General features: G+C 45.7%; 1 protein-coding gene across 2 annotated transcripts in view; it reads right to left on the bottom strand.

The window, feature by feature from the left end:
• The window catches only part of KDM5A (lysine demethylase 5A), an 85856-nt gene that overhangs the window by 13322 nt on the left and 48937 nt on the right, over positions 1 to 23597 (bottom strand). For both annotated transcript variants that reach the window (XM_054034991.1, XM_054034982.1), the window contains 7 exons: positions 20145 to 20262; positions 9680 to 10035; positions 9003 to 9141; positions 7833 to 8012; positions 7303 to 7458; positions 3639 to 4190; positions 2765 to 2908 (listed from right to left, as the gene is read on the bottom strand). In XM_054034991.1, the coding sequence (XP_053890966.1) occupies positions 2765 to 2908; positions 3639 to 4190; positions 7303 to 7458; positions 7833 to 8012; positions 9003 to 9141; positions 9680 to 10035; positions 20145 to 20262 (1645 nt within the window). The remainder of the gene's footprint in view (positions 1 to 2764; positions 2909 to 3638; positions 4191 to 7302; positions 7459 to 7832; positions 8013 to 9002; positions 9142 to 9679; positions 10036 to 20144; positions 20263 to 23597) is intronic.

Consider the following 23597-nt stretch of genomic DNA (forward strand, 5'->3'; position numbering starts at 1 on the left):
GTTTATGAAGAGGATGAGAAACAAATGGATACAAAGATGTGGGGAGCGTAAGGTAACTATGAGACAATTATGATCAGTGCAATAAGCAGGAGTCACAAAACACCAGCTGCCTGGCTAATATCAAAGCATTTTATTAGAATCATGGCATAAGTGAATTTTAAGGAGATATTTGGAGAATAATGTAGTGACTGCAGATTTTTAACAGGGAGTAAATCCCATGCCATCCTTTATGCAAGGAGATACTTGTGGGAAAATACGACTAGTGAACAACAAAAGCTGGCATCTTTGGCAGAGCAGAGGTATACAGTTCTATATGAGAGAATGGATAAAAGGTACTGCACAGAGAAGTCATGAAGGAATTTAGAAACGAAGAAAAAATAGGTTTGTGCTTGCTGCAGTGAAAAAGGGGAAGGACTGGCAGGAGGATGTAAACAGGAGGAGGCGACATGGTCTACGCAATAATTTAAGATATTTGCAGTAGCTTTAACAACAGATTTTAAGGTGGCAGGATGGCATTTATTAAGACCAAAGAGGAGAAAGCTGGAGACAAAATAAACAGATATACTGAGGGTTAGCAGCATGGACACAGGAAAGGCCAGATCTTAGAGAGACATTATGCAGGAGTAAGTGGCAAGATTTAGATATGGGTTTGTTGTGAGAGTCTAGAAAGGACAGCACTGAAGAGGACAAAGATTATAGTGCTGAGTGACAAAGAATTGTGTTGCCCATAGTGACGGGGGGGGGGGGGGGGGGAAAGAGGGGAATCAAGAGCTCAAATATTAGTCTTAAAACTGAGTTTTTCATTCCACATAAGCATTTAAGAGGCAGTAAACTACACATTAATGCAACCTGCAGAAAACTCTAGAGTTGAGAAGCAGGAACATCAGAAGAAAAATACAAATACCCCCAGAAAAGTGAGAAACATGGGAAGAAGTAGTGATCTTCAGCTTGGGGACAACATTAATGTGTCTGGGTAAAAACTCTGAAACATTCAGTGGGAGAGAGAAAACTGGAAAACTAATGCTCAAAGAGGTGAAAGTAGAGATTAAATCAAATACAAGTTTACATTACAGGACAAACAAATCAAAGCAATTTTGGGCCCAAAGCTGAAGGCAAGAGTCCACCTCCATCTACAAATCTGGTGAAACCGCCACGGGAATACTGTGTCCTGTCCTGGACACCAAATTATCAAGCTTGCAGGAAATCCAGAAAAGAATAATTAAGGGCCTCTTATGAATACAGTAATCAAATATTTATGGAGTTAACTAAAGATGCAGTGGAAAGTGTAAAACTAGATGTGATAGGGTGAACCACAATAGGCTGGAAGACTGTAATCAAAGAGAAGTTATCAATATTTGCTGTCAAACTGGGAGGAAGTATTTGGAGGGGTGCTGTAAGAGTCTGTGCTGGGTCCAGTACCATTCAACATTTCAATTATAAAATTAATGATGACCCCAAGATGGCAGGGGTTTGGAGAACAGGATTAAAACTCAAAATGACTGTAATAAATTGGAGAATTGGTCTGTTTATCTAGCTGTGAAATAGTCTCAGTCCCATTGCCCGGGACATGTAGAACAAGACTGGTTACAATACAAGTGAAGTATTTTGATGGCAATAATCCTGCATTAACAAGGGGAAGTACCAGGTTATCTAACAGGCCTTTCCATGTCTAATTTTATGATTCTGCAAAGATTTCTTTGCCTTTTAAAGTAATCTAATGGACCCTCAAATTTTCTCAGCATTATGCCTCATGAAGGAAATTCAATGCTGCATCACTAAGGTGACCACCTGCACTAGGAGAACACTGTTTTCAGTGAAGAATGTGAGACAGTGATCAGCATCTCGGAGAACAGTTTTACTTTTCATTTCAATATAGTCTCACTGAAAAACACTTAACTACCTAAGGTGCTATGACTAATCTCTGCAGTTTTCTCATGAAAATTCTTCTGCAGCAAAACTATTTCTGAAGCCTAAGGATAAGAGCAGTTTTAGTTTGAGTCAGTTCCAGGAGCTTAGTTTACATATAGATCCAGAGCTGTAGTCCTGACTTCCTCCGCATGCACAAGTGGGGCAGGGAACAGATGGATAGCAAAATGCCAAAGGAGATGCAGCACCAGAAAACTTCTTATGGAACATGGGAGTTTTCAAATCCTACTTTCTGCTACACTATAGTTTGGTGAAAAGCTCCTGTTTTAGGCACTAATTTAATCTGTGACAAGTATATAATGTGTGTGAAAAAGTACAAAATCAGAACATGGCCCCCACCCTGATCTACATAGCATAAAATACAATTCCTCGTCTATTTGTAGCTCCAAATCCCTGAAAAGTGCAAGTATCTAGAATTTAGTACTAGAGAAGTGTTGTTTTAAATCTAGTCACATGATATGTTATGGAGTTTTAAGTAAGAATGCTATGACCAAAAATGTTCAGCGCTCCAAATCTATTATGTACAGATGAAACCCATCAAAAACCTCTCATGACAGGCACAAGACCACATTATGTATCTTATGTCTTGTCTACAAATAGAAATTATTCTGGAATAAGGTAGGGTCTGATTTTTAAATGAAGCAGCTGCTCTGGGTAAACTGCACGTATGGACACTTGTTTTGGAATAAGAATGCTTTTTCCTGGTTTAGCTTAATCCACTTCCAAAGGGGATTAAACTAACTTGGAAAAAGGTACTCTTATTCCAGAAGGGCAATGTTCACATGTGGAAATAAATCCATGTACAGACAAGCCCTTAGTACCCATGCTAGGTTATTACCTTTATATCATAGCCATATGTCTCCCTGATGTCCTCATCAGAATCTGTTTCTTCATCATCATAGTCCATGGTCTGCCGTGGGGATGATGACACACTCCCTATCACACGGTTAAAAGCTGATTGCTGGAAACTGGTCAGGTGACCCTAAGTGACAAAAGGAAAATATGAATGAAGCAGTAAACAAATGGATACAGTAAGAAGCTGCAGCAAAAATCACTGCTGGAAAGAATGATTATACGAAGGCTAGTTGCCCTCCTTTGGCTTCAAAAATAGTCTGTACATGCATAGCAGAACCCAGGCAAAACTGTCACTATATCTTAAGGTCTGGGCAAAAACCTGGGATGATGTCTAAGAAATAAGCCACAGGGGATTAATTTTTTATCTTCTCCAATCCTTTTGAGAAATACTGGCTGACAGCCCTACTGACTCTTCATTTTATCCAGAGCTGTCAAAGCATGGTCAGTGGTAACACAAGCTTCTTCCTCATCACATCGTCTCAGTAAGCCCCAATCTTGATATGGAGGAAACATCCTTAGCAGTTGTAGTAGAACACTTGCAGTTCTCCCTGAAACTGCCAAAAAGGCATCAACTACTTTCCGGACAACTATCTACTGGGAACAGTACTAAGGCCAACATTTCATAATGGCCACTCAACTTGCCAGCTAGTACTGGCATTTAGATGCCTCGAGTGTCTTATAAATACCTAAGCCTACTGATGATTTCTTGTCATTACCTGGGAGCTACAATCAAATCAATGACCTAAATGACTGACACCTAATGCTCAACACATAACTGCTTCCTTCCCAAAGTGCCCATAGAAGATTGGCGAATCATAGTGAAGAGGTAAAGAGTAAGATACCCCCACACACCCTACCTGTAGGTCAGGGTTAGCTGCTGCTTTCTGTAGTTCTGCACTGATTATCTTCTCTGTTTTCTCCCTGGCTGCCTGCTCCACCATGCGCTGGCTGAGAACAGAAAGCTTGGCCAAAGCAGAGGACAGTTCATCAGTGGCCAGAGCCTGCCGTGCTCGGTCCTGCCAGCTCATGGCACGTTCAGTCAGGCACTGCAATGCCTCCCCCTCAGGCAGCCGGACAGGTAGCTTCTGCAGGGATACCAGCAGAGACAAGATGGTTTCAAGTCGGGGCCTTCGAGAACGCATGCAGAGTGGACACAGGAATTTGACTTCTTTGGCCTGCCAACTGGAGCCCTTCTTCTGGGAACTGGTTTTGGGGAGGGGCACACAGCTGCTATGAAACCAGTCTTTGCAGAGCTCACACTGTAGCATGAACCCACTAGCCGTTTTGCGACAGATGCAGAACTTGACTTCCTCTATATGGTCCACCATGGTCATCTTAGCCAGGTTAGCTGCCCTGAGGGCGTGCATGGCTTCGATCTCCTTCTGCTCCCGGTCCTTGAATACAGCCACCTGCACAGCACAGAGAGTGATAGCCGATAACCCTTCACAGCAAATGGACACAAGGTTTTGCTACCAGAGTAAACAACACTGAAAGGCAAGGACATATCAAGAATCTCCTAAGCACAGTGACTCAAAAACCAGAAGAAAATGCAATTCTAGTTACAATTTCCTCCCCAGAACCCAGCTATTCCCTGACTTTCTGACATATGATCAGCACCTAATATTTATACAGTACCGGTCTTCCCAAAAGCTTACAAAGCATTCTGCAAGCTTAAACAGAGACCCAAGCTGTACCAGGAAACACTTTCCACTGAAATTCAGCCACCTCTCAAGTGAAGCATTGGTCTAAGAGTTACTGCAATGCCACGTTTTCCAATTTAAATTGCAGGGGGAAATTAGAGGGCAAAATGTACTTACTCAAATTGAAGTTTGGATCAGAAACCCATACTAATGCCCCCTATTCCCATGACTCCTGGGGAATTCTGCGCATCTGCAGACACACACAATTCATCTGTCTCACATAATTTTGTATTTCCCCTCATAAAAAACATTTTGCCTAAGAAGTACTGCAGTTCTGCCTTTTGCCCACCACAGGCCGCTGTGGCTCCAGAACAGCCAGCTGCATTCATGCCGCTGTTCTAGTGCCACAGTGGCCTCTTGTGTGCAAAAAGCAGACCTGCAGCACGTAGGCAAAATGCATTTTATGCGGGAAAATACAAAATTCTATGCCCAGTGCTGCAGAATTCCCCCAGGAGTAGAGTTCATCAGAGCACCTTGCCTGCAAACCAAGGTTAGGACAGAGTGGGGCACACAGGGCTGCTGGGTGGGGAGGTCACAGACTGGGGTTCAGAATGGCTGGGGGGGGAGGGGGGACAGACTGGAGCATGGTCTCAGGCGCTAGTGAGGTGACAGCGTTGACCAGGGGGAGGGGCGGGGGGGGGAAGAGGGCGGCCTGCAGAGACCCATGGGGATGAGGGGTGCAGTGACAGGGGCAGACGTGCCTGACTGAATGGGAGAGGCTTGGGGTCAGCCAGGGTCTGCATGGGGGAAGCTCCCTAACAATCTCACACTCCCCGGCCTCTCCCCCAACCCAAGGAAAACCCCCCACCTACACCCAACACCCTCCAGGTTCACTCCAGGCTCCTTCCCTCTCCCTCAGCTCCTCCGTTACTGCTGACTCCCCGAAGCCTTTGCACTGCTTCTGACAGGTGCAGGAAACAGCTCTGTATTGTAATTTAAATGAATTACACAAAGTTCTGTATTAATATGCCTCTTAAGGAATCTATTTGTCAAAAAAAATTACCAGAATCTTTTTTGGTCTGTATTGTTACAGACATACTTGCTGACAGATATTTTGAAATAAGTTACCAAAATAATTGTAACTGGCATGATTATATTGTGTTATTTTGACAAATAAAATATGCAGAACTTTCAAATAGTGTGTGCAGAACTTAATTTTCGAGCGCAGAATTCCCCCAGGAGTATCCCACGTGAAAGACAATGGGCTCTTTAATGACCACAAGGAGACAGGACTTGGATCTAAGACAAGTCACCAACAGTACAGTGCCCCACCCTCCCTATGCAATATAATTAGGCATAGGTTTAACACCAATTCAGAAAGCAGAGCATCACCTACTGAATCACCACCATCCTTCCCTGTAGCACCTGGGTATTCCTTAGTGTCTCTCATCGAAGTAAAGACATGGTCTAACCATGCTGAACTTGAGATTTGATGGATCATCACTAAGGCTGCTGTCTGTCATGGAGGACACTGATTCCGTGACCACCGTGTCTTCTGCAGCTAGCAGGTGCGACTGATCCGAGGGCTGCCAGAGCAGCTCGGGCGGCCTGGGGCAAGCTGCACTGGCCCCCCCACCAGCAGTGGCAGTCCTGGGCTGCCCCACCCCCCCAGAGCACCAGTGGGCACCCCAGAGTCCCCCCTCCAGAGCAGTAGCTGCACCCCCGGAGCCCCACAGAACACTCAAGATTTAGTCAAGGGAATATAGTACAAGTCATGGACAGGTGACATGGCCGTGACCAGTCAATGACTTTCACTAAAATTACCCATGATTAAGTCTTAGCCTTAATGATCACACACAAAGTGGCATAACTGCAGGATCTCAGTCTGTGCCAATTTTCCTCACTCCTTTAGGAAGGAAATCTAGATGATGTCTATTGGGCCCTTACTTTAATTTCTGGTATCATCCAGTCACTATGGAGTAGTCTTATGTAACATTTTTCACAATTAAAACAAACAAAAACACCTCACCAACTCCCCCCCCACCCCCCAAGAAAAGACTAGTACCAGGCAACAAGTGATTCAACCCTATTTTTGCAGTTTGTGTGGGAGGGGGATGGAATAGCTTCATACATATGTAAGAGGGTTTTTAGAACATAACAGCTGCTATCTGCATTAAAGCTCTGGGAGAAACCGTAACCGTCTCCTAATATCAATAATGTGATGACCTCATCTACTGGTAAGTGGCTACACAGCCCTTAGTAGGGAAAATTTTGCACACCCCTACCAAAAGGGGGGGAGGGGGGAGAACTTCTCAAATACTTCATCTGCTTGCACCACCATTTTGCTTTAAACAGGTCTGTTTCTTTAACTGTAAATTTCTGAAGACTACATTGTTTGGGTAGAACTTAGTTCAGTTTGGCGCATGGCAGGGTGAAATCTAATCACATCTTTTTCACATTGCTTTTTGTGGGTGGTGGCAGCTCATTCTTTTCAGGTATTTCGAAAGGATTTCAGTTTATGTACAGAAATGGTGAATGGAAGAGTGCACATTTATTAACCCTTGTTCAATTAAAGCTTTCCTCAGCAAACTCCTATTCTACCCCAATGCATTTTCTTTCTGAATTGTACTTCCCTTTCCTCCCACCATCCAAATGTGTTTAAAACATCCCTAAAAACACCTGAACTGCTTTTATCAGGCCTATTACTGAGATATTCATTTTAGTGGGATTCATTTAATGGTCCTCATGATTTCCACAAGGACAAGAATACTTAGCAGGCTGGACTTTAAATGCAAGCGAGCTATTAGTGGTTAAAACAGACAGGATCTCTCAAAAGCCCCCAAGCCGCAGAAGACATCAGCCCTTCTACATAGCTCCTCACCACAGATGCAGTGTCCCTGGCTTCCTCCAGACCATCCTCCAGTTCACTCAGGGATTCCAGATCAAGGTCTTTGTCCTTCTCCATTAACTCCTTCACCCTCTTCCGTCTATTCTTGCTGCTTCCATAAATCCCAATATCATTCCGGGGGCTCAGAACCTTTAAACACAAAGGCAACAATGTAAAACCCAAGACACTAGTCAGATGAACCGATACAAGGCACTGAAGCACAGATGAGAACAATATATTATGGAATGATTACACATCATAGTAGAAATTCTTTTTCCTTTTTCCCCACAAATCACAAGTTCTACTCCACCTCCTTAGCAGTAATAGCAGAAACCCTCAGTACACAAACTCACCCAAAGGAGACTGTACATGACCATGTCCCTCCTTGACACGGAATTGAAATTTATGTTTGACCCTACCATCATATGGAGGGGTAACCTATAACTCATATGCCCACTTCCAAGGTTGCAGAGGGACACCAAGGCCAATTTCCTGGCTCTGATACATAACTGACTGCTGCTCACCTGTAACAGTGTGTAGCTTGAGTTCTTCTTCAAGAAAGTCCTTGCCGTGCGCTCCCTCCAGGCACGGGCTGCTGCAACCTGTGACTCCACCTGTGGCAGGGCATCAAGACGTACTGGTATCGGACGGCCTTTTGCAGACAAGCTCTCCAGCTGCTCCAGATAGGCGTAGTTGCTACAGTTCTGGGGTAGAACACAATACTCTGAACCACGGAACTCCAGCACTGAACTTAATCATTGACCAAACTTTGCCCTGAAACCCACCCTCCATCTGACTGATATTTTGATAGCTATTACTGTGTAATATAAACTTACCATTTAATGGACAATCTCTGATGGAACTGGCTGACTCAGGGAACTAGTAATCAGATAGCATTTCACCTCGGGTGCTTGTTCAAATCCAACCAGGTTAAGAGTAACCCAAAGTTACTAGCTGATGGTTGCTCAGGAGCCCATGTGAAATGAGTTGATAGTTCTCAGTCTACCTCCCAGTAAACGTGACTGCATCAAAAACACAGCACCACCACCAATGGCAGACTCAGCCCAAATGTCAAGAACTGCATGGACCATGGAGACAACTCCCCTCTTTTCCCTAAAGGTGACCCTCTTAGCCAAGGCTGAGGTACATCAGTAGGGTAGTGCCAAGGGGACACTTGGACTACTGTCGCTCACGTTGTACCTATTCTGTAGATAGAAGACTTCTGTCTCCAGGGCTGTCAAATCTGGCACCTAATGAAAGCACTAAATACATGTGGAATAATCAAAATTTTTAAAAAATCCTTTGCACAGTCAGCTCAATGACTTGGACACCTGGATGTACTGAGTCTTGCATCACAGCTACGCATCTCCAGTGGCAATTTGTAGACCAAACAGTATTAAGACCAAATAAGGGCCTTTACAGAGTTGCATTTGGGGCAATGGAGAAAATTGATGGCTTTTGTGGTTCATGGTGGGATGCCCATAGGAAAGGGAAAAAGAAAGGAATAGGTTTCCCATGAGGAAACAGATGGCAGCCCAGAACGAAGAGCAAAGAGTTAAAACATGGAAAGAACAAGGTAAGCAAGTTTAAAAGTTCAAATAAGCTTCCCTTCCCCTCTGACCTCCTTCAAGGGCAGAGCTGTTAAGAGAAAGGAGCACATGCCAACAGATTTCACTGCCTGCTATTAGCCCTACCTGAATGGCCTCCACTTTGGCTGTCCAGTCTCTAGCTCGTTGCAGGGCTTCTCTCAGTGCCAATACATTGGGCAGGTAAGCTGGGATGTTCTTTGCTTCATTCACAACGCTTTCCAGGGCCATCATACTTTGTCGTGGTCTAGCGTGAGAAAAACCTGATTCCAGTCTTATCTCAACAAAGTGCCAGTGAAGTGAAGTCAGGTGGCAGGGCAGTTGTATCACTGCACTGCAGTGCAAGATACCACAGCGCTGGTCTTGGAGGGGGCTGTTCACTACTAGATGCCAGCAGAGATGAGGAAGTTGATGGCCTATTCACCACCAAGGTCAGAGGACACTGCATCAGCAACTGACCTCAAATTCAATCTTATGACCTTGACAGGAAGCTGGTGGTGGTGACAATCTCATGAGAGTAAAGAAACAAAAGGAAAGTCATTCTGGGAATGCTTATTCTCCTCCCCGGGCCACTGCCAACCCCAACAGGGCATAATCTCTACTACAACAGTTCACTACTCGCAGTTTAAAAACAGTGAGACAGACAGTATCAAACAGTGAAGAAACTGGCTAGATTTTCACAGCCCGCTCATCACTACATTCCTAAGACAGACAGGATATTTACTTAAGGGGACATTCTCCTTCGAACTAAAGAGGACTTCTATGACATAGCATAGCATGCTCACCTTGCCTGCAGGCAGACCTTGGCCTTCTCTTCCCATCTCTCGGATACTGTAAGCAGCTCCTGCAGCTCAGCCATGGCCTTTTCTACAGCATGATGTGGTGCCAGCCCCACACCTGAGTCAATCAGCTTCTTCATCACATCCAGAGTGACCCTCTGAGGATCCGAGAGAGTCAACCTCACCTCATCCAGCCAACGTGCCTGCTGCAGCTCTTGCTTCAGCCGGGGCAGTTCCGGAAGTTCCACATAGAGGCCAGAGCCCATGTCTATCAACATTTGCAGCTTGGAAGAGTCTGGGATCTCATCCATCATAGCTTCTTGAGCACGCTCGTGAAACTCCTCCACATCATCCAAAAGATTCTGAAACAGATGTACAGCAAGCATAGGCAGCCATTCAGCTACAAATATGCACAGTAGAATCAAAGCAAGAGCTAGTCAACCAGCTGTTTCAACTTAAAATGACCAGCCACATAAAGGTTCAGAGCTATTCCACTATATGCCATCTGGACTATTAAACCATCAACACTCATAGCTGCAGGTAACAGATGATCTGAACTAAACACGTACCAGTGTTTGCTAACCAACTCAGGATGGTGGAAAAAGAACCAATAGCTGGAAGCAGAAGCCAGACAGAGTCAAATTAGAAAGTTAGAAATCAGGCACATATTTTTAACAATGAGAGTGATTTACCATTGTAACAAAATAGCAAGGGAAAAGGTGGATTCTCTATCTCTTGGGCTCTTCATATTAAGACTGGATAACTTTAAGAAAGATATACTTTAGCCAAACACTAGCACAAGTTATTGGCTTCAGCACAGGAGTGACTGGGTGAAATGTAAGGGCTGGTGATACACAGGAGGTCTGACTTGATGATCTAATAGTCTCTTCCAGCTTTAAACTATGAATCTAGTGGAAAATACGGGGCGGGGAGGGGAATAGTTTTGCTTATTTTGCAAATCCATTGATGGTGGGATTGCGTGGATGGGTGATCACTGTCCCTTCCATCCAATACCTAACAATGAGTAACATTAATGCCAATGTCCACCACCTACTTAAGGGGAACACCTGCAGTTGAAAATAATCTCATTGTTTCAGAGCCCTCTAATCTTCAGAGAGCCAACAAGCTTCTGCTATGTGACACCCCAAATTTGCAAGTTAATGACTTTATATCATGAGCTTTATTGAATTGGACACTTAGGCCTGGCCTATAACAGTTTTTGTACTGTTACAACTATTTTGATGAAAAATTAACCCTCTAACTGAGATAGCTATATTGGTACAACCCTGAAGGTGGACATAGTTATGCCAGTATAAATGTGTTTATTTTGGTATAGCATACTCCTCTACTCTTACAGGAGGAAGCTCTACCAGTCAAGCACATTTATACTGGTATAACTGCATCTATTCTAAGGAGGTTTATAGATTCATGAAGTCCAAAGCCAGAAGGACCACTGTGATCATCTAGTCTGACCTCCTGTATAACACAGGCCATGGTATTTCCCCAAAACATTTCCTAGAGCATTCATCTTTTAGAAAAACATCCAATGCTTTAAAATTTGCCAGTAATGGGAGAATCCACCACACTTGGTTAATTGTTCCAATGGTTAATTACCCTCACTGTTAAAAATGTAAGGCAATCTCCTGGTTGTCATCTGGCAAGGCTTTTTTCCAATGGAACTGTCACAGATGCAATCAAATACCTAGATATAAAAGTACCAAGAAATATTAAGAACTAGTAAAGGTAAATTTAAATCCTGTACTCTCTCAAGTAACTAATTATACAAATTGGTGGCATCCTCTTTCCCTGAGCCTCTGAAGAAGGGTAAATACAATAAAAAAATAATATTCTGCCAAGGCTCCCCTGTATTCTAAGTGGCCCACTTGTATATACCCCTCCATCTTATTTTAGAGACGTTAACAACAACATTATTAGAGCCTTTCTGCGGGATCCTGGTCAAGGCCCACTACTAACACTTAAATTCCAACTCCCTATAGCTAAGGGGATGGGGGGATTGGGTTCCCAGACACCCCAAATTATTACTATGCTTTTATCGTGTTACTGGTGTAAACTGATTCCAAAATGCAGACACTCTTATACCCACATGGGTGGGTACTGATGCATCCAATTCCCCTTGCAGGTCTGCTGGGTTCCTCTTTTTATCTGATGGAGAAAAACAAGGTGCCTACAGTTGCAACCATGAGAAGAGTCTGGGCTATCCTAACTAAGAAGTACCAGTTTCATCCTCACCGTCATACAACAGCATATATCTGGGGTAACCCAGTCTTGCAAATTCGGGGGGGAAAAATATAATTTGGAAGAACTAGCTGAGCAAGGGAATTATATGGATTTCCCAATTCCTCACAGATGAGGGCGGTCTCTCTTTTCTAACACTAAAACAACTATATCATTTGCCAACTTCAGCGGAGTGGCAGTACTTACAGCAAAACCCTTACTAATGTATCAATTTGGTCTGGATGTCCTAAGACTGCCATAGGCCCCAGAGCTACCGGGAACAGCTTCATAAACTCCCAGGCCAACATCCACAATGCATGCTTTACTAATGAAGAGGAACTGCATTGGTTTGGAGTTTTGTGAAAGCATTGGAAGGGAAGTTATCAAGCCATTAAAAGAACCCCAATGGCCGAGCATGTTACGGCTTATTAAAAATGCTTCTGTGGATTTCAGGCTATGACTGATTCTATTCCAAATATACTGGGTGCCACAGAGGTTGTGCAAGATGTGGCCCTTGTCCTCGGATATTTGTTAGTGCTTTAATAAAGAAAAAGGAACTCTGACGCATGTGTTGTGACACTGTCCAACAATCAGGCAGCTACAGAAAGAGGGGGACACAAGAGTGAAAATAGGGCTCTGCTTCAGCAACCTAGCCTCAGCTGAAAATTATATCCTAGGTAATTGTACCTACTATGCCGGGTTTAACTCCACCACACAGACATTGACTCGAGGGCCACAATTATTACCAAGCGAATGATTTTACAAAAATAGAGGAGTAGACTTCTGCCCAGAATAGAGGAGTGGTATTTGAACCTGTCTGAATTAGCTGCAAAAGAAATAGCTTATCAACATAGAAAATGATTATATGAATTCAAAGAAATCTGGACCGCGTTTCTTGATACATTCAGATAAAGAATGCTCAGAGCACTCAACTAATGCCAGACTTCCATTCCACAGGAATTCTTAACGTTCTCTTTGTTAAGCTATAACAGATTGAGCACCTTGAGTCTAATCACTATAAGGCATGTTTTCTAATCCTTTAGTCATTTTTGTGTCTATCCTTTGAACCTGCTCCCTTTTTTCAATTTTTCTTCAATTGTCAATACCAGAACTGGACACACTATTCCAGCAGTGGTCGCACCAGTGCCAGATAGAGAGATAAAATAGTCCCTTTACTCCTACTCAAGATTCCCCAATTTTTGCATCTCAGGATCACATTAGCCCTTTTGCCCACCTCATACTGGGAGCTCCCGGTCAAAATCAGAGTCACTGCTTCCCAGGATAGAGTCCCTACTCCTGTACATATGGCCTACATTCTTTATGGTTAAATGTACACGTTTACATTTAACCATATTAAAAAACACAGTGAGCTTCTGTCCTATCTACCAAGCCATCCAGATTGCTCTATCAGTGACCTGTAATCATCATTATTTACCACTCCCCCAATTTTGGGTCATCTGTAAACTTTATCCATAATGATTTTATGTTTTCTTCCAGATAATTAATAAAAATGTTAATTAGCCTAGGGCCAAGAACAGATTCCTGAGGGACCTCACTAAAAACACCCAGTCAGTGATTCCCCTTTACAATTACTTTTTGAGATTTATCAGTTAGCTATCTTTTAATTTCATGTGTGTTAATTTCATATAGTTCTGGGGTTGCTGCCTTTTTTTTTTTTTTTTTTTTTTTTTTTTTTAAATCAAAACATCATGTGATACCAAGTCCAATGTCTTACAGAAATATAAACCTATTACAGCAACACTTATTTTTTATCAAACTTGTAATCTTATCAAAAAAAGTATCAAGTTAGTCTGAAAGTATCTATTTTCTATAAACCCATGTTGATTGGCACTAATTATTAATAAAAGAATTAAAGGAGAGTAATGTAGAGTCCCATATTAGCTGCTTCATTATCTTGCCCTGGATCAGTGTCAGACGGACATGCCTATAATTATCCAGATCATCTTGCTTACCCTTTTCAAAATTTCAAACATTTAAAAATTACCCTTTTTAAAGTGGTACAATTTGTGTATGTAGACAAGGCCTTAGTATTTTCAGATGCACTTGCAAATAAGCAGGACACATATTAGCACACTGTTCATTTGAGGTACAGTTTCTAGTGTGTCTGTCAGGCAAAACTACATTTAAAACAATGCAGATTACCTGGTAAAGTGGGGAAAAATGGTTACTACCTTTTTGTAACTCTTGTTCTTCGAGAGGTGTTGCTCATGTCCATTCCTTTCTAGGTGTGCACATGCCCTTGTGCACGGTCATCAAATTTTTTTTACCTTAGCAGTATCTGTAGGGCCAGCTGTGGCGCCCATGAGTGCCATACTCATGCGTTGGTATATCAGGCGCCGCTGTCCCTTGCTCACAATTCCGACAGAGGGGCAGGAAGGCAGATAATGGAATGGACATGAGCAACACATCTCAAAGAACAACCATTACAAAAAGGTAGGCAATCGTTTTTTCTTCATGTGCTTGCTCATGTTGATTCCATTCTAGATGGCCACAAGCAGTGTCCATAAAGGTGGGCTCAGAGTTCAGTCTTGCAGCACTGCTCTGCCACAGCCAGCGTCATCCCGAGCTTGCTAGGTAAGTGCATAATGAGAGTCAAACGTGTGGATAGACGGCCAGGTAGCAGTTCTACAGATCTCTTGGATTGGTGCCTGTGCCAGGAAAGACGCTGACGACGCTTGTGCCCTATTCGAGTGCGCCATCACGATTACCGGCAGAGGCACCTTTCGCAGCTCATCACACTGGTGAATGCAGGCCTTAATCCAGGACGAAATCCTCTGAGCAGACACTGGGCGACCTTTCGTTCTGCCTGCCACCGCAACTAACAGCTGCATAGACTTATGGAACGGCTTCATTCTATCTATGTAGAAAGCCAGCACCCTCCTGATGTCCCAGGTGTGTAGCCTGCACTCATCTGATGTATGAGGTTTCGGAAAGAAGAAGGGTAAGTATATGTCCTGGCCAGTATGAAACTACCTTGGGCCACAATGCTGGGTGTGGTTGTAACTGGACCTTATCCTTGTAGAGGACCGTATAGGGTGGTTCTGAAGTGAGCACCCTGATTTCAGACACCCTGCGGGCCGACATTATCACAACCAGGAATGCAACTTTCCATGAGAGAAGCAGGAGAGAGCAGAAAGCCAAAGGCTCAAAGGGGGGTCCCTCCCATGAGTCTCGATAGCACAAGATTCATGTCCCAGGGAGGAATGGGATCCCAGACATGTGGTAGAGATGCTCCAGTCCTTTCAAAAACCAGGCCGTCATGTCGTGAGTGAAAAATCAACCTCCCTTGGAACAAAGGATGGGAAAGCAGAGATAGTGGCCAGGTGGACCTTGATTGACAACAGGAACAAGCCTTGGGAGTTTGAGGTGCAGCAGATAATCTGGGATCTCCTGCAGTGGGGCCTGCTTGGCTTGTACATGCCGCTCCGAAGCCCAGCATGTAAACCTTTTCCATTTGGCCAGGTAAGTCGCTCTGGTGGAGGCTTTCCTGCTACCCAGCAAGACCTGCTGAACATGGGCCGAGCAGGCTCGTTCATCCGCACTTAGACATGCAGCAGCCAAGCCATCAAGTACAGCACCGCCAGGTTCAGGTGCAAAAGGCTGCTGTAAATTCTAGGACACTAAATCCGGCCAGAGGGGTTGCTGCAGTGGCTACCGAAAAGTTTGACAATGTGCCGAACTCGTGCTGGCAAGGCCATACGGATGTTATTAGGATAATCTTTGCCCTGTCCTGCTTGATCTTCACAAGGACCTTGTGAATCAACGGCACTTGCGCAAAGGCATACATCAGTGCCCCCGACCACAGATTGAGAAAAGCATCTGATAGGGTGCCCCTGTCCATCCCTCAGACTGAACAGAACACGTGGCATTTCCTGTTCTGCCTGGATGCAAACAGCTCCACCTCGGGAGTTCCCCACCTCTGGAAGATTATTGCTGACCACCTCTGGATGGAGCAATCACTTGTGCTGAGACGAGAAGGTCCTGCTGAGGTGATCTGCTAAAACGTTCCTGGTTCCAGGCAGGCGCGCGACTACCAGATGAATGGCATGTCACACACAATATCCCAAAGGCAGAGCGCTTCTTGTCAAAGGACCGATGACCTCACTTCACCCAGCCTGTTGATGTAATACGCTGTGGTGGTATTGTCCATCAGGATCTGCACCACCTTGCCCTTCAGGTGGGGCAAGAAAGCCAGGCAGGCCAGGCAAACTGCTCTGAGCTCCCGGATGTTGATATGGAGGGCCAGATCATCCCACAACCAGCGGCCCTGAGTGCTTATCTCACTCAGGTGGGCTCCCCAGCCCTGGTCCAAAGCATTGGAGACCAGGGTCAACAACGGGGACACAGAGAACTCCTTCCAACACCGACCTGGGGTTCAACCACCAATCAAGGGACAACCTAATGTGATCCGGCATTCTCACTACCTGGTCTAGGTCATGCCTGTTGGGGCTTTAGACCGATGCCAGCCATGATTGTAGGGACCGAAGATGGAGCCAAGCATGACTGACCACGTAAGTACACACGGCCATGTGGCCCAACAACAGCAGGCAGGTGTGAGCCGTGGTGAGTGGATGATTCTTTACATGGGAAATCACGTCCAACACAGCCTGAAAACATGCTTCTGGAAGAAAGGCTCTGGCGGAGTCGAGAACTGCCCCAATGAACTCTATTCGCTGGACTGGCGTTAAGATGGCTGTCCTGGTCCTTCACATGTGATTCCCCCAGGCACTTGAGGCAGCTGCTGTGGGGGTCACTTACAGGCATAGGCCTGTTATAATCCATGCAGGGATTAAACCTCAGAGACTTAAGGCATGCCCCACCTGGGGCGAAGTCCCTGCTGGAACTAACTTCTAACTACAATTAATTACTTAACACTACTATAAACAAACTATTTACAAGACCCTAAGGCTCGAAGTTAGAAGAAATGAAACCGCTAGTCCTTGCTATGCAAGGAAAGGCACTCTGACTAACCACCACGGGTGGCAAGAAGGAACTGGGAGGGTGTAGGGATGGCAGCGCCCAATATACCAATGCATGAGATGGCCCTACGGATACTGCTATAAAACACCACCATCGTGTTGTCTGTGAGAACTGACACTTTCTTGCTGGAACATCTGGCAAGCCAAGAGAACTGCCTGAGCTCCCTGACGATGTGTAGACCGCGCTCTTCCAGAGACCAGAAGCCCGGAGTTCTGAGGGAACCCAAGTCAGCACCCCAGCCCATCACTGAAGCATCTGTAATGACAGATATAGATGGTTGGGATCTTGAGAATGGGACTCCCAAGTGCACAGTCAGTAGGTCTAGCCACCAGCTGAGGGAGACTATCACTGACAGGGGAGCTGCGATGACTGTGTCCAAATAGTGTCTGCTTGGTGAGTATACAAACACCAGCCACGCTTGGAGAGGTCAGAGTCAAAGTCTTTCATGCTGCACCACATAGGTGCATGAGGACATGTAGCCCACATGCGTCAAGCAACTGCTTGCTGTTATGATGGGGTGAACTCTGAGGCTCTCTATAAGCATTACTATTACCTGGAACTGCCCTTCTTGGAGGAAGCCTCTGTCTTAAACAGAATCGAGGATAGCCCTGATAAACTCTATCCTCTGAGCCGGGGAAGAGGGTATATTTCTGCATATTTATCAGCAGACCTAAGTCCTGGAATGTTGAATGGATTAACTTTATATTGGACTCCACCTGGACCCTGGTCCAACGCACTTGGTAAACACTTGCAGGGCCACCAACAGGCCAAATTGGAAAACTGCGAATTGGTAGTGCACATGATTCATGACAAACTTGAGGAACTTTGTGTCCCGGAAAAAAAAAAAAAAAAAAAAAAAAATCGAAATGTGGGAAGTAAGCGTCCTTCAAATCAAGAGTGGCATACCAGTCCCCTGATCCAGGGAGGGGGATGATGGAAGCCAAGGAGACCATGCGCAACTTTAGCTTATTCATGTATCTGCTGAGCTTTTGAAGGTCCAGAATTAATCTGAGATCACCGTTGGCTCTTGGGATTAGGAAATAGCGGTTGCAGACCCTTGGAGCCCCTTAATTCCAGAGGAACGTCTTCCACGACTCCCACCCTAAGGAGCCACTGCACCTCTTGGGCTAGAAGTTGCTCATGAGAATAGTGCCTGAATAGGGACAGGGAAGAACTGAACTGAAGGGTATATTCCATTTCTATCTTGCTTAGCATCCAGAGGTCTGTCTTGATACGGGTCCAAGCCCAACAGAAATGGGATAAACGGTCCACAAATAAAGGGGAGCTTGGATCCAAGTTCTGTGCTGGTACGTCATCCCTGAGCGTCCCATCAAAAGGCCTGCTTGGAACCCCCAGAGTGTCAGGGGGAGGAGGAGCATAGACTCAGACAAAGATTGGGGAGGCCTTCATCTAAAGTCCCTGCTCCTCTTCCTGTGAGAGTCCAGTCAGACAGCTGGCAGAAAGATTCGAGAGGCTGGATGAGGTTTATAATGCTTCTTCATGGGTGCCTGGGTATAAAGACCTAGGAACTTCAAGTTAGCCCTGGAGTCATTTAGGCCATGTTGCAAAGACTCCAAACTGACAGTGAAGTGCCCTCAAAGGGAAGGTCCTGCAGAGTCTGTTGGACCTCATGAGGCAGGCCCAAAGATTGAAGCCATGAGCTCACTGATGTCGAGGTACTTGGTGCAGAGTCTCAATGTCTCAGCACCAAAGGAGGTCTTGGCGCTGCCTCCATTAAGATGGACTTCAGCCTAACGTCTCAATCTTTTTTGGTGGAGGGCTTAAAGTCCTTACAGATCTTACAGCACTCCCGCACGTGAGCTTCTCCCAGTCACTAAAGGCGACTGAAACGAGGGGTTGCTCAAAGGCATAGCCTTGTTACAAGAGGCACAAGTCTTGAAGCCCAGTGACCGACGCATGCCCTGGGGTGGAGAATAAAATGGAGAAATGCTAACTAATTACTAACAGAAACTTAACTATATACAATAATAGACAGAAAAGTCCACTGAGAAAAGTACTTGTAAAGCAAGAACAGTAGTTCCAGCGATCATCATGGGCGGTAAGAAGGAACTGAGAGGGCGCGGGTCGGCAGGGGACTTCATACAGGTGCTCTGAGCATGTGACTCCAGAGCATATCAGAGTTGACCCGACAGATGCCACTGAGGGAAAAAATTTTCAGCAGCTGTGCACCCTATACTGGAATGGACATGTGAAAGCACTTGAAGAAGAATCCCAAGTCTGAGTCAGCACTTTTGAGTCTACTCCTCAGGCCCAGGAGTGTCATGGCAAATATCTACTTGTCTTAAATTAGAAATTAAACGATGAAAAATTCCATTCAGTCCATTACCGTGCCACTGAAGAACTGTTAATGCACTTTACTGTTTTAAATCTAAATCTAGTTTTAAATCATCCCAGATGATGAGATTTCCATCATTTCTGTTGAGAGACTATTCCACAGCCTTCTCGGAGTAAGTTTTCCCTGAAATTCAATTTAAGTTTCCCTTTAATATCTTCTCTCTACTCTTAGCTAGGTCCCCTCAAACCATTCTAAATAGTTCCCCTCCTTTTCTTGGGGTTTACACCCTTCAAATATTGGTAGATTTGTAGATTTTTGTTCTCTCTCTTAACAAAGCTCGGCACACTTGGCAGTTTCAACATTTTCTCAAATCAATGCTCTCTAGCCCTTTACATTTTTCTCTTTCTCAACCTCTTCCACTTAGTCAGAGTTTTCCTGGTAATGTGGTGCCTAGAACTGAAAACAGTACAGGCAAGTACTGTAACTCTACTTGTACCCCATACCAGGTGATGCATACATATAAAAGTGCCAGACAACTTCCCATCCCCTTGGGATTAAATGGGATGATATCACATTCCATGTGATAAAACAGGAGATGGGAAAAAATGCAGAATGAAAAAAAAAGTTTTTACTGTCTGAGTTAAGACCATTTTTCATGACCTTTGTCACCCAGTCAGCCAAAGCACAGTAACAATGCCCATACTCTGCTCAATGGCACCAAAGCAGATTGATGGAAGTCAGAAAACCTTATCAGCTAAGAAAGAAGAAGCCTGGAGAATAGTATACTTCTGGGACAGAAGTGGGGGGGGAAAGGGACAGCAAAGAAAAATCAGAAAGGGCAAAACTACAGGAGAGGCAAAATTACCCTGCACTCTATACTGGGAAACTTCACCAGGTGTCACAAAACCCAATACACCAAACAATGGATGCAAAACCTACCTTTACTTGTCGGGCCTGGCTAATGACACATGGAAGGCTGAATAGCTGTTGGACAAATGCTTTCAGCTCCTCCACCGTCAGCTTGGTCCGAGTCCTCCCGCTATCTGGGCTCAGCCTGCTGTATGAGCAAAGAGATGCAAAGTTACAAACAAGATTAGATGGAACAGTGGGCAACACTCACTTGAGTGAGCTCCCACCAGTAGAGAGTTTCACAACTATCAAGAAGTTTAAAAGTCTCATCACTTCAGTGTTCATGGGACCATACATTGAATCTCCAGTCAATTCTATTCACAGGCACCACAGAGTTCCCAAGTGTTATTAACAAGGAGCCAGTAAAATCTCCATCATCTCCCCAACAGGCGCACTGTAATTCAATGGCAAACAGTTTCTATTGAAGTGAACACAATGTACCATTACATCAGGAACATACCTAGGAGGAGCCACAACTGGCAATAAGTTAGGAGTAGCGGATGTGGCAAACAGAAGTTACTTACCTTACAGAAATTGGAGCTCTTTGAGATAGTTTTGTTCACACAGATCCCACTGTATGCGTGTGCAAGCCTAACAACTTTTAGCCAGAAGTGTGTCCTTTGGGGCTGCATGTGTCTCCTGTGCACCCTCGTGCCCCCACAGTGAGAGGTTAAGAGGAAGCTGCCACAAACAGCACTCAATTCCTTCACTAATACAGAAATCTCCATAAGGGCTCCTTATCAGTGGTGAAGGAGGGTGGGTCCTAGATGTGTGTGGACGAAAGCATCTTGAAGAACTTCAGTAATTGTAAGGTAAATAACCGCTTTTCTTTACAAGGTAGGTGATTGGAATCCTATCTAAATAATGACCGTAGAACTGCTCTGCCAAGCTGCACATGTGGTCTACAAGCTATCACAGTGGAGTAGTGATTGATAAATGTATTAACTGAACTCCAAGTAGCTGCTCTACAATTTTAGAAATAAAGACCCCCTCTGAAACAAGGCATAGATGTCAACTTTGAAGAGCATACCCTAACTTGTGAGGGAAAAGACGGTTACTCACCGTTGTAACTGTTGTTCTTCGAGATGTGTTGCTCATATCCATTCCATTAGGTGTGTGCGCGCCGCGTGCACGATCGTCGGAAGATTTTCTACCCTAGCAACACCGGCGGGTCGGCTGTGGAGCCCCCTAGAGTGGCGCCTTCATGGCGCTGAATATATACCCCAGCCGACCCGGCGCCCCCTCAGTTCCTTCTTGCCGGCTACTCCGACAGTGGGGACGGGGGGCGGGTTTGGAATGGATATGAGCAACACATCTCGAAGAACAACAGTTACAACGGTGAGTAACCGTCTTTTCTTCTTCGAGTGCTTGCTCATATCCATTCCATTAGGTGACTCCCAAGCCCAACTTAGGTGGTGGGGTCGGAGTGAGACATTGCTGTGTGCAAAACCGCTGACCCGAATGCAGCATTGTCTCTGGATTGCTGCACTAGTGCATAGTGAGCTGTAAACGTGTGGACTGATGACCAAACCGCCGCTCTACAAATGTCCTGTATCGGAACATGTGCCAGGAAAGCAGTCGAGGAGGCTTGGGCCCTCGTGGAGTGAGCGGTGAGGTGCGGTGCTGAGACGCCTGCCAGGTCATAGCAAGTCCGGATGCAAGACGTAATCCAGGAGGATAGGCGTTGTGAGGAGACCGGTGAGCCTTTCATTCGGTCGGCCACTGCAACGAAGAGTTGCGTCGTCTTTCTAAAGTGCTTTGTGCGGTCAATATAGAAGGCCAGGGCCCTTCGTACGTCCAGGGAATGCAAACATTGATCCTGGCGAGTGGCATGTGGTTTGGGATAAAAGACCGGGAGAAATATGTCCTGGTTGATATGAAATGGAGAAACCACCTTAGGGAGAAAGGCAGGATGTGGACGAAGCTGCACTTTATCCTTATGGAAAACTGTATAAGGGGGCTCGGATGTAAGCGCCCTGAGTTCAGAAACGCGCCTTGCTGAGGTAATGGCTACGAGGAAGGCTGTCTTCCAGGATAGATACAAAAGTGAACAGGTGGCTAGTGGTTCAAATGGAGGACATGTCAGTCTGGAGAGAACCAGATTAAGGTCCCACGTCGGGACGGGCTGACGCTGTTGTGGGTACGTCCGGTCTAAGCCCTTGAGGAATCTAACGACCATCGGGTTAGAGAATACCGAGGACGCGAATTCCCCTGGGTGAAAGGCTGATATAGCAGCCAGGTGAACTCTAATTGAAGATATCGCCAACCCTTGCTGTTTTAGGGAGAGGAGATATTCCAATATGAGAGGAATAGGTGCCTGCAACGGGGGCGTGGCTCGTTGTTCGCACCAACATGAGAACCGTTTCCACTTGGCCAGGTACGTAGTCCGTGTTGAGGGCTTCCTACTGCTCAGCAGAATCTGTTGGACAGAGTGCGAGCATTGCCGCTCTGCCTGGGTGAACCATGGAGCAGCCACGCTGTGAGGTGGAGTGATTGCAGGTCGGGGTGACGCAGCCGACCGTGGTCCTGAGAAATGAGATCCGGACATAATGGAAGCGGGATCGGTGTTTGAACCGAGAGTTCCAACAGTGTGGTGTACCAATGTTGTCTCGGCCACGCTGGAGCGATCAGAATTACCTGTGCCTGGTCTCTGCGCAATTTGAGCAGTACCTTGTGGACCAGAGGAAACGGAGGGAAGGCATAAAACAGGTGGTCTTTCCAGGGAAGGAGAAATGCATCCGAGAGGGAGCCCGGAGCTCGACCTTGTAGGGAGCAGAACACGTGGCACTTCCTGTTGTCTCGAGATTCCTCTGGGGAAACCCCCACCTCCGGAAGATGGAATGTATGATGTCCGGACGGATAGACCACTCGTGCGTCTGGAAGGACCTGCTGAGTCGGTCCGCTAGAGTGTTCTGGACTCCAGGGAGGAACGATGCCGTGAGATGGATTGAGTGGGCGATGCAGAAGTCCCACAGGCGAATGGCCTCTTGGCATAGAACTGACGAACGTGCTCCTCCTTGCTTGTTGATGTAAAACATGGCCGTGGTGTTGTCGATGAGAACTAACACACAACGGCCACGTAGTTGATTGAGAAATGCCTGGCACACCAGGCGCACCGCCATCAGCTCCCGAACATTGATGTGCAGGGCTAACTGGGGTGCAGTCCACAGGCCCTGGGTATGGTGTTCGTTGAGATGGGCGCCCCAACCCAGAGATGAAGCGTCTGTGACCAGATGCAGAGAGGGTTGTGGGGCGTGAAATGGCATCCCTTCGCAGACCACATTGTGATCTAGCCACCAGGTGAGGGAGGTCAGGACCGAGTTCGGGACCGTGACCACCATGTTCAGGCTGTCCCGATGTGGACGGTATATTGATGACACCCAGGTCTGGAGTGGGCGAAGCCGAAGTCTGGCATGCCTGGTTACGTACGTGCAGGAAGCCATGTGACCCAGCAGGGTAAGGCACGACCTCACCGTGGTAGTT

The sequence above is a fragment of the Malaclemys terrapin genome, chromosome 1, assembly GCF_027887155.1.
Source record: "Malaclemys terrapin pileata isolate rMalTer1 chromosome 1, rMalTer1.hap1, whole genome shotgun sequence".
NCBI classification, from domain to species: domain Eukaryota; kingdom Metazoa; phylum Chordata; order Testudines; family Emydidae; genus Malaclemys; species Malaclemys terrapin.